At 37.1% G+C, this 17,531-nt stretch overlaps 1 protein-coding gene across 1 annotated transcript in view; it reads left to right on the forward strand.

Moving 5' to 3' along the window:
- LOC126251426 (melanotransferrin) overlaps positions 1-11,655 on the forward strand; it is a 149,031-nt gene extending 137,376 nt beyond the window's left edge. Inside the window, exons 13-15 of the mRNA XM_049951842.1 lie at positions 2,239-2,382; positions 6,885-7,056; positions 9,048-11,655. Of these exons, the coding sequence (XP_049807799.1) occupies positions 2,239-2,382; positions 6,885-7,056; positions 9,048-9,267 (536 nt within the window). The 3' untranslated portion in view covers positions 9,268-11,655. The remainder of the gene's footprint in view (positions 1-2,238; positions 2,383-6,884; positions 7,057-9,047) is intronic.
- Positions 11,656-17,531: the final 5,876 nt, after the last annotated feature.

Below are 17,531 nucleotides of genomic sequence, written 5' to 3' on the forward strand. Positions count from 1 at the left end.
AACAATGTACGAGATGGAATCCAAAATTTTCGGGACTGGATCTGCCATCTGGAAAGTAGGAGTAGTAGATCTTTGCACTGCTAGGTGGCGAGAGCTGCATATCTGATGAGTCAGTGTGCTGAGTGGCGTTCAGCTGGGACATGTTGTGTGTACACAGTACTACTCTGTGTGTGGTGTGGCAATTTTACGATGGATCTGCGAACAGAACAGCGCATGTGTATCAAATTCTGTGCGAATATCGGGAATATCACTGGCGATGAGAGCTGGATTTACGGTTATGTTCCAGAGACAAAGCAACAATCATCACAGTGGAAGAGCCCAGGGTTTCGAAGACCCAAAAAAGCAAGACAGGTGAAGAGCAAAGTGAAGAGCATGATCATCATTTTCTTTGATACCGAGGGAATTGTGCACAAAGAATTAGTCCCACCCAACCAAACAGTGGATTCTACGTACTACTGTGATGTTTTGCGATGGCTGCATGAAAAGGTGTGGCGCCGATGGCCCAAACTTTGGTGTCAAGGGCTGCTGCATCACGACAATGCGATCTGTCGCATGTCCTTGCTCACCAGGACCTTTTTGGCAAGAAACAACATAGCGGTTGTACCCCACCCACCGTACTCGCCAGATTTGACACCTTGCGACTTCGCGCTGTTCCCAAAGTTGAAAGGCCTTTGTGGGTTCGACACTCTAGAGAGGATTCAGGAAGGATCGCTGGTGGTTATAAACACTCTCAAAGAACAGGACTTCCAGAAAATGTTTGACTAGTGGCAGAAGCACTGGGACCGGTGTGTACGTGCGGATGGGAACTACTTCGAGGGTGATGGTGACCATTAGTCGAAGGGTAAGGTTTTTCAACAGATGGCAGCACGAGTCTTGAAAATTTTGGTTAGCACCTTGTACGTACTAAAATCAACCATACATGAAGTTTAGGCAATGCATTTTTACCTGTGCAAGCTCTATAATATTTTGTGCAATACTTTACTTAATTTGATTTAGCAGAGTAACTGTGATGAATAACAAAAAGAAATTGAGTCCTTTGTCAAGCTAAGATATCAGACTAAATCAAACAGTGGAAAGTCCAGGCTGGAATATCAACAGTTATGAAAAGGATAGATTGCTACCCACTGTAAAGATGACACAGGTACAACAAAAAGACTGTTACGTGCCACAGCCTTCTTCTCATTCACACAAGTAGGCACACCTCACACACACATGATGAACGAAAGTGGCGATCAGGAGTTGAGCAGCAAAGGTGGAGGGATAACATAGTGCAGGTGGGGGGAGAGAAAAGTGCTGTCTAGTGAAGCATGCAGGGATTAGAACTTGGCAGGACAAGGCTGCCAGGGGCAGTGTTGGGAGGCCTTGGGTGAGGGAGTGGAAAAGGCGAGGAGCAGAGAGCAGAAAAGACTGGTGGGTGCCTTGGCAGGGAGCAGCACACATTGAGGGTGAGGGGACATGAACTGGAAGGAGGTTATAGGACAGAGGAGCAGAAATTGTTGGGTGGAGGGCGTAATGACACTAGTTTATCATAGGTGGAGGCCTGGGTGGTTTTGGGAGTGTAGAATGTGCTGTAAGGATAAGTCCTGTATGAGCAGTTCAGAGATGGTCCAGGTTGTGAAGCAGCCATTAATATCAAGCATGTTATGTTTGGCGACGTGTTATGTCACATGGTGGCTCATTTTCCTTTTGACCAGTTTGGTGGTGGCCGTTCATCATGGTGGACAGGTGGTTGGTAATCATACCAATAAAGAAAGCTGTGCAGTGATTACAGCAGAGCTGTACCAACTGATCTTAAGAAGTTGCCTGGAAATATTGTTAAAAAGCAGTGGCATATCCACAAATGTTTGTGTAACTTGGATTTAACATGAATAACAGTGTAAGAAATCACGTGCTAGAAATAAGTGCAGTTGTAAAGTGCATGTAAAACCAACTGTCCACTCTGAGGTGAATTATTGCCCTGCTACATGAATTAATTGTAGACTAGCATAGAAAACATTTGTGTGCACAAATAATGCTGTAATTTGTACTTCGTTGACATTGCCGTAGCATGTAAAATTACATGTTATAACCAGAAAAAAATGAATGCCTACAATTATGGTTTTATCATGGTATCACAAATGTCTCAATTTTCTTGTTAAAATTTATTGTTGTCATTGTATTGTGTTTGTATCAGATGATGTAATATGTTTTACAGAATGATATGAAAATTTGAACAGCAGGTCTCTGTCTTAATTACAGGAGCTTTCCGCTGCTTGGTTGAAGGGGGTGGAGATGTTGCCTTTGTGAAACACACAACTGTAATGGAAAACACTGATGGCAAGCGCAGAGAATGGTGGGCTCGCAATACTCTCACTGATGATTTTGAACTCCTGTGTCCAGATGGTAGGAACTATTCTTGAAAAGTCTCTCTTCCTGTGTGATTCTTAATTTTTGTGTACACAGTTCAGGGTCTCAAAAATATAAAAGCAGATTAATATCTATATATGAAACATATAAAGTAAAATAAAGGAAAGTAAAGAGAATTGAGCGTAGTTGAATAAATCAGGCAATGCGTAGGAAACTAGGTAAGGAAATGAGAAACTAATAGAATAGTAGAGGAGTTTTGCTATTTGGACTGAAGTAACTAATGATGACCGAAGCAGAGAAGATATAAAATGCAAACTGACTATTGCAAGAAAATTATTTCTGAAAAAGACAAATATTTTAACATCTAATGGAAAAATAAGATTTAGGAAGTCTTTTTCTGGAGTGTAGCATTATGTGGAAGCAACCTGTGGATTATAAACATGCAGACAAGAAAAGAATAAAAGCTGTTGAAATGTAGTGCTAGAGAAAAATACTGAAGGTTAGATGAGTGGATTGGATAATTAATGAAGAGATAGTGAATTGAGTTGGAAAGAGAAGACATGTATGACACAAAGTGACTGAATGGAGGAGATGAAGGTATAACTACGATTGGCATGTTCAAGTTTATATGGGCTGCAGTTGGTGGTTATTCAGAGATGAAAAGGCTTACACAAAATAAACTACTATGGAGAGCTGTATCAAACCAGTCCTTGGACTGAACACAACCACCACCATTACTACTGCTACTACTACTAATACTACTAATACCACCATCACTAGCACCTTTGACTGTTTTGATTTGTAGTAGTGTTCCTAATATTAAATAGTAAGCTGATAAAAATGGGAAACAATGTTGAGCTGTCATGGAAAATAATATTAAATGGTTTAATAATTTATAATTTATTGCAAACTTTCCTATTGTCCTTTGTCTTTATACTCATTATACTTTGAAGCCAACACTCAATTTTTTCACTCACCTGTGTAAGTTTGTTTTCTTAAAATACATGAACTTAAAACTGTAAAAAATATCTTAAGCGGAATACAAAATATAGTGTGGGGAAAGCCTGCGCCAGTCTTTCACCACTTCTTCTGTGGGGTGGGCGATTGTCTCTTCTTGCACTGTTTTTCCATAATCTTGTAATTCAGTGTCAGAATTTTTACTTTACACTGTATGGATTTGATGGAACGTTGAACTCCACAGAACACACATTAATCTCATATATGAGTTTTAATTATCACCTCAAAAAAGTTACATAATTTAATATTTGTTTGTTTGCAGTCCTGATACACGTTAAAATCCCTGTGCACAGCACATTGCATGACTCTTAGAGGCATCCCAAAAAAAAAAAAATGACACAATCTATTGAGCACAGGAAGTATTGTGTAGTAAGTAATTTCTGATAGCAGTGTAAATATTGCTGCTTTCTCAAGTCAGTTGAGATGACTTCTTTAGCCACCTCTACCACGCTTGCAGACATATACCTGCAGACAAACAAATAATTAATCACATAACTTAATGTTAAGGGTCCTGACCCTCAAACAGTGAAAATGGCATCCATATAGGATCACTTTGTTGTTTGTCTGATTGACTGACTGACTGTCTGTTAAAAACCCTTTTCATCAGGAGTGGGTAGACATATCAAGCTGAAATTTATGTCACATTACTAGGTCTGTGGTCTTTGGTGGTTTAAAAAAGCTAAGTGTCTAAGTCAGTGCAATAATTTTTGTCACATATTTTGGCAGTCGCAAACTCACTCATCAAAACCTTTAGGGTACTTCCTGTTGACGTGGAATCATGAAACTAGCAAAGAAGCAAGGTTTCACACTAAAACCAAAGGAAAAGATCTGAAAATGTTAATTTTTAATTTTACCTCAAGAAAGCAATTTTTTTGTCATTTGTTATCAGACAGTCTTTCTGTCCACCAGTTAAGACCCCTTTCTGTCAGGAACGGTTGAATATATCGAGCTGAAATGTATGCCACATACTGAAGTCTGTGGTCCTTTGGTGATGTAAAAAAGTTAAGCATCTGCATCAATGTAATCAAAAGATATGGCCATTTGTTACATTTCTTGATACTCGCAGACTCCCTCATTAAAGCCTATAGGGTACTTCCCAACGACATAGAAACATGAAATTTGGCAAGAAGCAATATTTCACAGTACAGGTAAAGGAAACAAAAAATCAGAAAGTTCTTAATTTGTAATTATATCACACAAGGAAATATTCCTTTTGTCATTCGTTATCCGACTTCACATGTGAAATTAAACCATCCTCAAATGTCTTTGAGTTCCTATGATTTATATCTTGCGAGTATCAATGCCTATGGGCAAAAATCATTGAGATTATTTTATGACTACCTCTTGTATAATAATCCACAACAAATTTCCGTAGTTCATATGACATTTAAATAGGAAGAAACTGTGCGCAATGCATGTTCATTTTGTAATAGTTGGTAGGAGGAAAATATATTTTTGCAGCTAAATAAGTATTCATGATGGATACCATGTAATATTGCTTGTACTTTCCTGATAATAGCAGAAAACTGAAACATGATTTTAGGAGGCAGTTACATATACAGGGTGAGTCAAAAGTCCTTGGACACCTTCATAAGTTGGAAGATCAAAGGAAAAATTGAAATGTGATGATGGGAACATAGGTTTGATGTGGGGCCGCAACTTTTGGAGTGAATGTCATTCATGGCCGCTTTCGTCCTGCTGCTTTTGATTGGCAATAAGATTATCACACAACACAGGAAAACTAAAAATAACTAGTGATGGATTTATTTTCTGAGTACCTCCCAGCTTCTGTGCAACACTTTGACATAGCCACAGTTGTAGTATATTATGCATTTTTCTTTCCCTTAGCATAGTATTATCATCAGGTGAAATTTGTAGCCAGCTAGACTACATTATTTTGGATGAGCCTCTGTGCAACCCTCGCCGTAGTGTGCTAAGATCCCTCAGATCCCCTCTTGTGAGTTTTATTCTCATCGACAATTACTTACCCGCTGATGTCCCCTGGCCATGATGGACCAACAGAGACTTGGCAGTTTGTCCTGGAGAAACAAAATCTTTATGCATGATACCCCTACTGTCAAAAAAGCAAATCAGCATTGTTTTGATCTTTGGTCTGCTCATTCGAGCTTTTTTCGGTCGGAGATGTGCCTCAGTGTGCCACTCCTCACATTGCCGCTTTCTTATGATTGTACTAAAAAATCCATGATTCATTGCCTGTGATCAAACTATTGAACCATTAATGGTCATTGCTATTCCTCTCAAGAAGATCAATGAACATGTTTCTTTGATTGACCTGCTCCTGCTTTTGCAGCACCATTTTGGCATAGACCTTTCGCACATGCAAATCTTTGGTCAAAGTTTGATGTATTTGGAGGGTTTAAGTTTTAACAGGTCACTCATCATCCTTATTGTTAAACATTGTCTGATCTCACAAGAGCATGTACACATTCAACATTTTCTTCTGTTTGTGAAATTGAAGGTCGCCCTGAGCAAGGTTCAGCTTCAGCATGTTCTCAGCCTTCCAAAAACAATTTGTGCCAGCGAAAAACATGTACTTGTGATACGGAACGTTTCCCACAGGCCCATTTCAAAGTCACAGTTGCATATGCCCCAAGTTTAACACAAAACTTGATTGCATAGCATTGCTCTAAATTTCGCTGTTTCATTTTCATGGCCCACAACAAAAACATGACTTCCCTGATGGCACTCCCAAAACTCACATGATGGTTATATGGAGCTGAAACTCGGACTGAACATCTGGAGGGGATGAAAACACCAGTCTACACAAGTGGGGCAACATAGTGTTGCTAGATTGCTTGGAGTGTTGTCAGTCTCATTACTTTTGTCTCACACCTCGTACGTCTATCTTGCTACATGAATTATGAAAACCTTTTTTCATTGCGAGTAACAGTTACAATGTTGTTCCAATCACATCAGGTGGCAATTTTCCAGAAACAGGACCATTGTTCCTGGATATATAGAGGCATCTCCTAATCCACAGTGCCTCATATTTATTGTCCTTCCACTCACAAATATGAACTTTAAAGTTCCTTCCTTTATTCAAGGACTTTTGCTCTCCACTCATTACCACAGCATTCAGCGTTTCATCCATAATGCTGTACAACATTATTCACCATAAAAAAAATTTTTCTAGTTCGACAAAGGCACTAAAAATAAATTGAGGTAGAAACAATCTAACCAGCAGATGCAGAACATCAAATACAGTGCTATTCCAAGTCCAACTCGCTTTGCAAAAATGTTGGTTAGAATGTCAGAGAGAGAAGGGAGGAAGACTTTTTCTGCTTTCCCTCTATTTCTAAAATGTTGCAAGATGCTAAAGGCATTTATACACATTTCCTTGGTGGTGATTTATAATTGATATATTGTGGAGTAACATGTGAAATCAATTTAACCTTTTACATATAAGTATTTTTTTATCTCATTCTCTGTATAACACTGTGGTACAACTGGCAGCCAGTGCATAATGTAGGGTACACATCGGTCATATTTTTTTGCTTTAGGTACCCGAGCAAGTATGCATGAATATGAGCGGTGCAACTTGGGAAAAGTGAAAGCTAATGCAATTGTAGCAAGAGGCAGAGATGCTTACAATGAAACAGAAATTAATGCCTTCATCAACTTGTTCATATATGCCCAGCAATTCTATGGTCGCAAGGACCCAGATGAATTCACGTAAGTATAGCATTTTTATTCAGTTTTTGTTTATTACATCAAATCTTTGAGAAATATGACAACAATTAGAGGTCTGTTGCCTTTCTGTTGTGTGCAATAACATAGAGGTATTAAAGAGCACTGTAAAAGGTTAATATGGAGAGATTATTTAGTTATTTTCATACCCATTGAAATGATCTATAATCACACATAAAAATAAAGAATTGTCACCACAGAGCTACTTTGTCTGTGTACAAGTGAACATTATCCCATAGAATGTCTTTGTAACTGAAAGGCCATCTTTGAGTTGAGCTCAATTTATCAAATGTGTTAAATTTGGATAAGAAGAAGATAATAAGTTCCTTGCTTTGTTTTAGCAACTAAGAACGGTTGTGAAAGCAGTCGTCCCATTTTGTGTTTTTTCAAACATTCAGTTTGCAACAAGTGGAAGGTCAGGTAGCACATTAGCCATTATGAATATGGCATTTAGGCAGCTTTACACAAGCATAGGGGCTAACTATACTGCATTATGTGACACTGTTGTTAATACTTCTGTTTGCTTACAGATGCACAAGATGTTTGCAATGCAAACTCATAATTGTAATAAGGGTATTTTGCATACCGATCTGAGTACTAGCAGTTCGATGTCCATAGCACACAAATTGTGTGTGAAAGCAGTGAGACTAAAATGTTTACATTATTGACAGAGTCTAGTAAGTCTCTCCTGACCCATTCCACAGGTGATTCTTCCTATTTCTTTAAGCTTTCCCAGACTCTCTTATTACAGCCTTTTCTTCTCCTGCCAGAAGGATAGTGGGAGATGCAAAGGTTGGAAGAAAGAAAACTTGGAAAGCTGAAGGACAAGAAATTCTACCTAGAAGGATACTCGTTTTGAAAGTTTACAGTTTTATGTCCCCTTAACATGTTTCCATCTGCTGCTGCTTGATATGTAGATTTCTCTCTACCCATTTTATAAACCACATGATTTTCTATCATTCTGGGAGGTGCAGAAGGGTTAATTTAAGTATTACTTCCATGGCAGCATTCTGAGACTGAAAATGTAGTGTCCAAACATGGTATATGTCTTTAATTTAGAAAATAAGTTTCAATATTATTTTGTAAATGTAGTTAAAGCAAAAATAATGTTCAGGTTCAGGGGTGATTCTTTTGTGTTTCTGAGAACAGTATTTTTTTATTTTCCCCATTTCGATTTCAAGCTTTTCATTTTTAATTCCTCGCTTCCCTTTTAAATGCAAAATCTATGCTATCAAATAAAACTTCAGCAAAGAAAATTGTTGTGAAATAGGATAAGCAATTGAGCTTTGTCTCATATGTAAATGCTGATTCATCGCTAGATATTGGCAGTCTGTATGACAATTTTGTCTTTGTCCATTGCCATATGGAAAATATCTTTAGATAAAGCCTGAAACCACCATCTTCTGAAACCTGTCATTTCTTTTTGTTGACCCCTGTGCTTATCAACTTTTTTTACTTTAAATGTTATCTATAGGAATTAAGACAAAGGTCTAGATTTAGTCTTCCTGAGAGAGAGGGGCTCCTACAGCTAACTTTACTCAGAAAAGTAGTCAGCACATGCAGCCATTGAAGCATAATTTTATGTATATTAGAGACAATGTAAAGGCTTCACAGTGTGATCTTCCTGTATTTCTTGAAAAAAATTATAATCTTCAAATTTCCAAGTTTGTGGTGCACGAGTTTTCCTTGGCAGGTCGAACATAAATCTTGGTTGCTTGCTGTTTAAACTGCTACACAGCTGTGGTTAGAGTTAAAACAGGAAGCAACCAATATCCACATTCAACACACCCAGGGAAGACATCTAGGGAATCTGTCAACATGCGTGGAAAATGATAACATTAACTTGATTGCAAGCTTGGTATTATTGAGATAGACCTAAAAATGTGTTTGAAAATTATGACATTGTGTATTGCTGTAACAGTAAAAACAGTAAATTATATTGTGTATTTTATAGTCGTTTCTTTTCTGCATTGCAGTTTTAGTATGTTCCAGTCACCACCTCCATACAGTGATCTCATATTTCAAGATGCAGCACAATTATTACAAGTTGTGCCACCTTCGCAACGTAATTACGGTGATTACTTGGGAGACGACTTCCTTCGTGCCCGAAGAATTGTTGACTGTCAGGCAGGAGCAGCAACAGCGTATCTGTCATTCTTATCAGCAATATTTGCTTTACTTCTGGCTCGATTATAATTGTGAAGAGCAAATTTTTTGCTGCTAGTGCCTGGCATGGCAATTACTCAGTTGAGGCATCCAATGAAATGAAATCTTTGCCACAAAATGAAAAAATGACCTATATGACCTATTCTAGTGGCTTTGGTGATCTAGTGGGTGCAATCCCAGATAGGGGCAGGGATTTTCCCTCTTTCTGGTACCTACAGGATGAGCCCACGTCCACTCGAGCTTGCTATCAGATAAGTACTGCTGATCTTTCCTAGGAATTAAAAGGCAGCTGTGGCAGTGAGCCTGTCATCCTCCCCCTCCTAGTGTCAGGGAGAAGAAAGTCTGTAATGTACCTACAGTCAGGCCAGTAGCCCAGTCACAGATCTTACCTATTACTTTTTTATTATTTGTCTACAATTTCTTTCCTTACTCTTGTGTAAAACCTCCATGAGAGAGGGAGATATTCCACTGAGTACATCATTTCTCCAAAACAATTCTTTTCAGTGGAATTTTCACAGCATTGGGATTGTTTATAATGGACTCGGAAGGCATTCATATACTGTCTTTCCAGCAGGGATTACATCTATTTTGGATTCCCCTTGAGACACTCACTGGGCTTGTTATTTTTTATATTTTATATTGTACATCTTCGCCAAAACATCAACCTTTTCATAATTTCATAAGATTATTTTTGTTTTGATCCGTTGTGTCTATATAAAGCAGTATCTGTGGAAGTTACACCAATATAAATTGGACGGGGTGTGTGAAAACATTTTTTCTTATGAAGGCCATCAGCCTTGACACTGACTACTCTGTAACAAATGCATTACTCACTGGAATATAAATATTACTTCTTTCCATATACGGTGAACATCATGTTATATAAGAACTGAAAATCATCCACATTGACAAACCTGTGGCTTTTCAAACATACACTTGTGCTAGGTGCTAATTACAGAGATATCTGTATACCAATCTGCTAGCCATTCATTGGACATGTAAAATAGTTGTAGGAAACTGTTTTCCTATAAAAGTATATGTGTCAACTGTAAACCATTGTCATCAAAAATTGATTAAACTTAACTGCTCAGGGCTACTTGTTCTCAGGCTTTTATTGGATGCCTGAATTGTTATTGCTATGGAGTGTGTGGCACATGGTATTGCTATGGAGTATGTGGTACATGTACATGTAAAAGAGAGCTTTAAAGAAAATCAATTAGTGTAATGTAATCTAATGTGTATCATATTATGATATGTCTGTTGTAATTGAACACATACAACTGAAGAAAAGTGCTTTTATAGCTGTGAATATTTGAGGACTGTTTGTTCACCCATTTCAGATTTAAGAACTTCATTTCAACATCACACAAGATTACTGTTACATTCCTGTTTCCTTCTTAAGTATTCAATCCGAATAACAGTTTGATGGGTGAGAACTGATACCATTAATTCCCTCCGTAGAGATAATTTAGAGTACTCCTGTCCATTGTCCACTATTTACGTACATGTTGATATATTTTTAGTGTTGGTTTTTATGATTAAATAATGTGATGCTTTTATCCATAGAAATATTTATTTAGTTACAATTTTTATATTGCATTTACATTTTATTGTGGATACTGGCTCTACAATCTTCCCTCTTGTACCTATGGGATCAAAAGCATTACCTAATTAAATATTGATTTGAGGGGAAGATGGTTAGAGTGTTATAATGTTCATGATAGTTTAATATTCAATAATGAATACAAAATTTGTTTTGATCTGAAATTATAGCCTTTGGTTTAAAGGCATGAGAATGATCTATCCTTCTCTCTTTTTTTAACTCAAAAAATGGCTGTTACCAACCAATTTAGATTTGAACCTGTATCAGGCAGCTATTTTCTCAAATGACACTTTATTTTTATAAGTTCTTTAGTTATTTAGTATAGAAGAAAATTTTATCATTATTTTTAGCTGTGCAGTATTAATGCAGTTTTATAATCCGTCCATTGCTGATGAAGCCTGTCACTTGTCAGCATAGTAATTAATGACTGTGAAGATTTTATGCTATTTCATGCTCACAGTATGTGTCTGAAGATGTTTTTATATGTTCTCAGTAAGTTAGATGTAATAAAATCTCAGTTCTACAAATTAACAAAAACAATTTTTGCTAAATATCTTGTTATGTAAATATGTGTCAATGTGTCATAAAAACAGGCTGTTGAAGAAAATTATAGTAGTTTTTCAGTACTGAGAAAATTTAAAATTCTTATTTCTTCAAAAGAACCTTTTCTTTTAATTCCATTGTGCACAATTTTACGTGAAGAAAGGTCTCATATTTTGACCATGATTGTAGTTTGAATGAATGGATACTTAGCCTTTGTCAGACATTCCAAATAAGGTCTTTATGAAATAAAGCCAGAAACTATAAATTACCAATTTGTGATTTCCACTTAAATCACCTTCTGCTTAAAAATAAAACATTGCTCTAAAAGCTTGTTCATTGTCACAACATGAACAAAAAATTTGAACCTATATGGAGATTTCTGTGTCCCTTAGAGGGGGAAAAAGTAATATTGAACCATATTTATTTGTGTTGGTACTGTGTTGTTAGTTCGCTGCTGACAGTTAAGACAAATGAGCCCCATGCTTTTTTTTTCATATTGACTGTAAATGACACTGGCAGTGATTTCATTTAGGAAATAGAATAGAAGAACTAGAACAGAATACGTCTTTCGTGTGAACAGAATATGTTTTTCGTGTGACAGTTGTGAAAACTGTGTTGATTTCAGTCAGTTTGGCTTGAAGAAGCTGTGAGGTCTAGAGAAATTGTGTGAACATAGTAAAAAGTTATCCATTGTGCAGTTACTTTGTTGTCAGCTTCGAAGCTACAAATCATATTAGAGATAGTTGATACAGTTGTATTGACAGAAATATTCATCATGTAACAAAAAAAACTTCTTCCTATAATCCAACTTAACAGAAAGATGTATTTTTTGGATATGGTCAGTTTCATGTTATATGTGTCTAAAAAATAATAAAAATAATCCAGATTATTTTCAGTGGTTGTTAACAACTTTCAGTAGTATGCGATTCCACTGAGCAAGGGGGAAAAGCATGTTTAGGAGCTCTATAGTATTCATAAAGATGAAGAACTGGTATACTTCCAAATTCCAGAACGAGATTTTTTCTCCCAAATTACTTTTACTTCCAAATTATTCAAGCAAAACTCGTGGAGATATTGTGCTTGTGCTTTGAGGTATGAGAATGAGATAGTTGTTTCTTGGTGTGGAATCCACTACATTCCAGTGTGTGTGTGTGTGTGTGTGTGTGTGTGTGTGTGTGTGTGTGTGTGTACGTGCACTCACATGTTATGAAAATGGAATAAAATTAAATTAAGAGAGTGCCTACAGACTTTGAGGGTGAGATTTTTGTATGCCAAGTATATTTTTGAGAAAGAATAAACATCTTTTTTCTTCCTGAATAAATTATGTTTGAATTAATGTTACACCCTGTTACTGAACATAAGCCAGCAACACTACCTCAAAACCGTAAGGTTGTTGGTACAGAAATGATTGAGCTGTTAAAGCACAATCACCTGTAGGTGAAATACTTGTGGATTTTGAGAAGAACGTCAATATTAAAAAATACTAACATAAATTATCTATAGAAGAATGGAACAACTTGTAGGAGCAGATACAGGGGAAGATCAGCTAAATACTGAAGGTAGGTTGAAGGAAGGCATACTACTATTTATAGCATTTGTAGATTCAAAAAGAGTTATCAAGATTCAGATACAGGGGAAAAAAATACTATCTGCAACTTGTTCACAAATCATGTACCAAAGCTAAATGTATTTGCATTATATCTCTAAAATCTAACAGTCGTATTTTTAATCCAATATGTTTAATTTCCAAGCATATTTATTGAAATATGAAACATATTACAAATTTAAAGGCAAGATGGTGAGTTCAGTATCCTGCAGCATTTTCCGAAGATTCCAGGTGGAAGGAATAGGAAGGATGAGGCTACAGGGTCTCACAATAGTGCTACCTATTTCTCTCTATTTCATTCTGATTGCTGTGGAGTATGAAAATTGCTTGGGCTGCAAATGGTTGCCATCATTAGGAGCATAACATGTAAATGTGACAAAAGCCCAGTGAGGCTATATAACCCCCATCCTGGTGGTGAGAACAGCTGAGGACCTATGGAACAGATGTAATGTCCCATGTTTCCTCTAATTGCTGTTCCAGGTTTTCCACTTAGATGGGTTTGAAAGCATCAATCAGCTGGAGCCTGTCAAAGCTGTTGATTTCACTACTAAAAGTTCAGAAACTGCTTTTTCAGTTGTTTTTCATACCGATCATGCTTTTCATAATTGCTGGATAGGTTCAAGGACCCTGAATAGGGTGTGTAAGTGGGTGCACTTTGGTTAACACAGACAACTCTTGCACTTTTTTTCTGGCAGAATCAATGAAATCCGTGTGACAACAACTCCTTGAGGAGGTCGTACTGTGACACAGACACAGGAATTCTCTCTCTTCTTACTAATGTGGAATGAGCTCTCTTTCCAGTATCCTTTATACTGGTATTTTTACAAATAATTGCATCTAGATCACTAAATATACTTTCATTTAATCCGAGATTTCAGCGACTTCCATAATCAGATATGTAATTAAGGAATAAGTTATATACTAATGTAAAACATTATATGTACATTATCAGTCAAATTCACCCACCAAAACTTGAAACCTGTAAAAAGAAGTTCACTGTCAGTTACAATAAACAATATAAATATGTGGTGCATTAACTATGAGATTTTAATTCTTTTGCAGTCAGCCCTTTTCTGTGGTGAGTTCTAAAAATGTCATACACTTTTATACTGTCATGCTGTGTTCCATTTAAATTACCATATGTCATGCGATATTATTTAAAAATATGAAAAAATACCACTTACCCACAAAAGTATGCAGTTTAGTTTGGTATACCCAGATTGTCATATTTCCTCACTTAAATTGTTTATTAAGTGACCAAATAAATAATATTTTTTTGAATAAATTTGGTTTTGTTTCTATATAATTAACAATACACTTAATTTAAAGAAAGCTCACTATGTGCCATGTAAGCTTTGAAGAAGCCCATTGTATGAAAAATATTCAAAGGCGAATAAAATATTCTATTCTGTTCTGTTGTGTTTCATAAAACGTATAGAAATTTCTGCATAAAATAATATAAGAAAACTGACAATTTTCATATTATTTACAGAGAGAATAATTACTATAATTGGGTAGAATATTACAGTCTGCCTGATGTAGAGGGTCCTGTATCTCCAAAGCCATATGTTTAGGAGAAGAATATGTTTTGCCAATTCATGGAAATGCCAGAGATGTTTTGTGCTCCAGTATGAAAACAATATAGGTCTTTTGTTGAGTCCCATATTCAGGAAGCATCTTATAAAATCTTTTACCTCAAAATGGGTGTGATAGCAGCTGTAGTGTTTCAATTGCAATTACTTCAGTGTACTGTGCTCATCCATTTTGTCTTCACTGTCAATCAATAAACCAGCAGGAAAGTCACTGTCACTTTCTGCACTGCTGCTATTTTCACTAAAATACTCTGTATCACTAGTATTTTCCAATAACTCATGAATATCATTGTTAGAAAGTCCTCTGATTGGATCAGGCATTGGACTCTTTAAGAGATGAAAATAGCTTAAAAAGGGCACTAAGGTAGATGGAATGAACAAACTCTAACTTAAAGAAAACTAGCAGAGACACAGTATTACATAACAATACTGCGCAAAAATGACTACGTCAGATGAAATAACAAAATGTAAACTGTTACCAAGCATGTCGACAAATAAATAACAGTAGCAGAGTTAACGATAATTAGTATTTCACTGCAGCAAAGCTCAAAAGTCAATCATTATCAACATGCATGTAAATCAAAATGTAGTGTGTCAATATTGAGCACACTAGCACCATCTAGGGGTGAATTTTATGAGCTAAGCAAAGCTAACCAGAGTATTGCCGAATTGGCAGTCTGACAGCACTTATCATAAATCGTCATCTTGACATTCACAGGGTTAATAAACGGTACTATCTATTTCATCCGTAAGAGGTGGAAAATGTTGAGAGAATGTGTGTTTAATCGAGTAACAGTGCAGGTTCTGACAAATGGGCATCAAAGCATGTGCTGGGAGTTGAATTCAGCTATAAATAGTGGTGTGAACCAGCAATACATCCCAGCCTGGTTGGGGCCCAGGCAGCAAGTAAACAACACCACAGCACATGAAGACGATGAGTGGATTGGTCATCAAAATAATATATGCAAATAGAATAAAAAACACAGCTTTACACCCAAAGGCACACACATTAATTAATTACACTGAGAGATCTCAGCATTTGATTGATAAATTAACACATTTTGGAAAGGTAGTTCCATCTCACAGCAGTATCGGTAATTTATTATCAAAAGAATGGTTGGTTGTCCTGCTGCCAGTGCTAGTGCTGCTTATGCAGCTGACACAAGGTGTGGCTCAGCGAATTCCAGGATAACATGTCACAGCCAGAACATGTCACTGAACAAGTCCTGAAAAATTTCAAAAAAGCAATTAGCAATAAACTCACTCTGTTCATTTAAAATTTTTTGAGGTTCTTTGTTTTTATGGGTAAACATTCAAAGTCCTCCAGTGTATTTAGTGGTCGTAGGAGTGCTTTCTAAATGCTTGTAGTGAAATTCCTCGTGGTTTGTGCTATATAAAATTTATTGCAGTTGCTACACTTTATATCTTGAGCCAGTGTATTTGTCGCCTTTTCCCCTAATTTTATTTTTCTAGTTTGAAAGTGTATGCTGATATTAGCTTTATTGAAGCTGCACTTCTTGCTACTATCATTTCTCCTATACCCATTTGCACTACGTAATTGCCTTAAACTCTTGCTTAATCCCATCCTAATTCAATAGTAACTTCAAGACTGTGTACATCATACATTTGAAGAACCTTCTTAGAAGACACAACTTTGAAGTTATGATCACCCCTATATTTCTTGTTTCCTGTGTGCCACCTGTCATTGTTAGTAATTGCAAGTTCCGAAAAGTATATGGTTTTCTCTCCTCTGAGGTCCACCATTAAGTTAATTTTAGAGCACATGGCACTCATCTTCCCATCCAATGAGAATTATCTCTATGCAACAAAATAATTTCATCCAAATATAATAGACCATATTCTCTTTTATGTGCAGTTTTGTCTGACAGAACGTATTCTCTAGATCCATCAAGTGGATGTAGGTTGCTACATACACTCAGAATTGAAGAGAGATTGTGACGGTATCTAGCTGGTGGATCTTCTGAGAAAACAGTCTACGTGTGCTGGAAAAAAATTTAGTAAACCCTTTTAAATGTTTCCAGTTCACTCAAAATTTATTGTTGCAACTGTGAATATGGAGCATGTGAAATGAGTACATTTACATATCAGTAGCACAAGCGGTTCTGAGATACCAGGTATAGACCTGTGGCGAAGTACCCACATTAGTATGTGATGTAGCCTCTACAGGCAGCAATGCAGGTGCAGACTCTGGCATCCAGTGAATTGTACAAATGGCACATACTGCCGTGGGGTACATTATGCCATGTACGCTTGACCTGCTCGCTTAGTTCTGTAGGAATTATTATTTGATGAGACACGCAAGTCACTTGTTGTCTCATTACATACCACATGTGATCGATTGGAGACAAGTCTGGGGATCATGCTGGCCAGGGAAGTTGCTGCACATCTTGCAGAGTGCATTGAGTTTCACAAGCAGTGTGTAGACAAGCTTTATGCTGTTGGGACAGCCTTCCTGTTGCAAGAATGGCAAAAGAATGGGTCCAACAACATTTTTCACGTGCTGGGCGTTGGTTAGTATCCCCTCCAGAAAAACCAAAGGCGAACAAGAGTTGTAGCTTATTGCACCCCAGACCATAAGGTCTGGATTGGGGCCATGTGTCTTGGACGAATGCATTCTAAGGAAACAGTGCTCAACTGATCTATGTTGTACACACGAGCAACCATCACTTGTGTGCAGCCAGAATCTACTTTCATTGCTTAAGACCATGGTGCATCATGTCATCTTACAAGTGATCCTCTGACAGCACCAGTCAAGCTGTGCACATCAATGCTGTGGCATGAATGGAAGATGGCTAGAGGTGGGCATGCCTGTAGTCCCACTACTAATGACCAGTTAGCTACAGTTCGTGTTGACACATTTGGGCTTGTAAGCCCTCTTATTTCTACTGTGGTAGCTGTATGATCTGCGACTGCTGCTCATACAATGTGA

The sequence above is a fragment of the Schistocerca nitens genome, chromosome 4 (genome assembly GCF_023898315.1).
Source record: "Schistocerca nitens isolate TAMUIC-IGC-003100 chromosome 4, iqSchNite1.1, whole genome shotgun sequence".
Lineage (NCBI taxonomy): Eukaryota > Metazoa > Arthropoda > Insecta > Orthoptera > Acrididae > Schistocerca > Schistocerca nitens.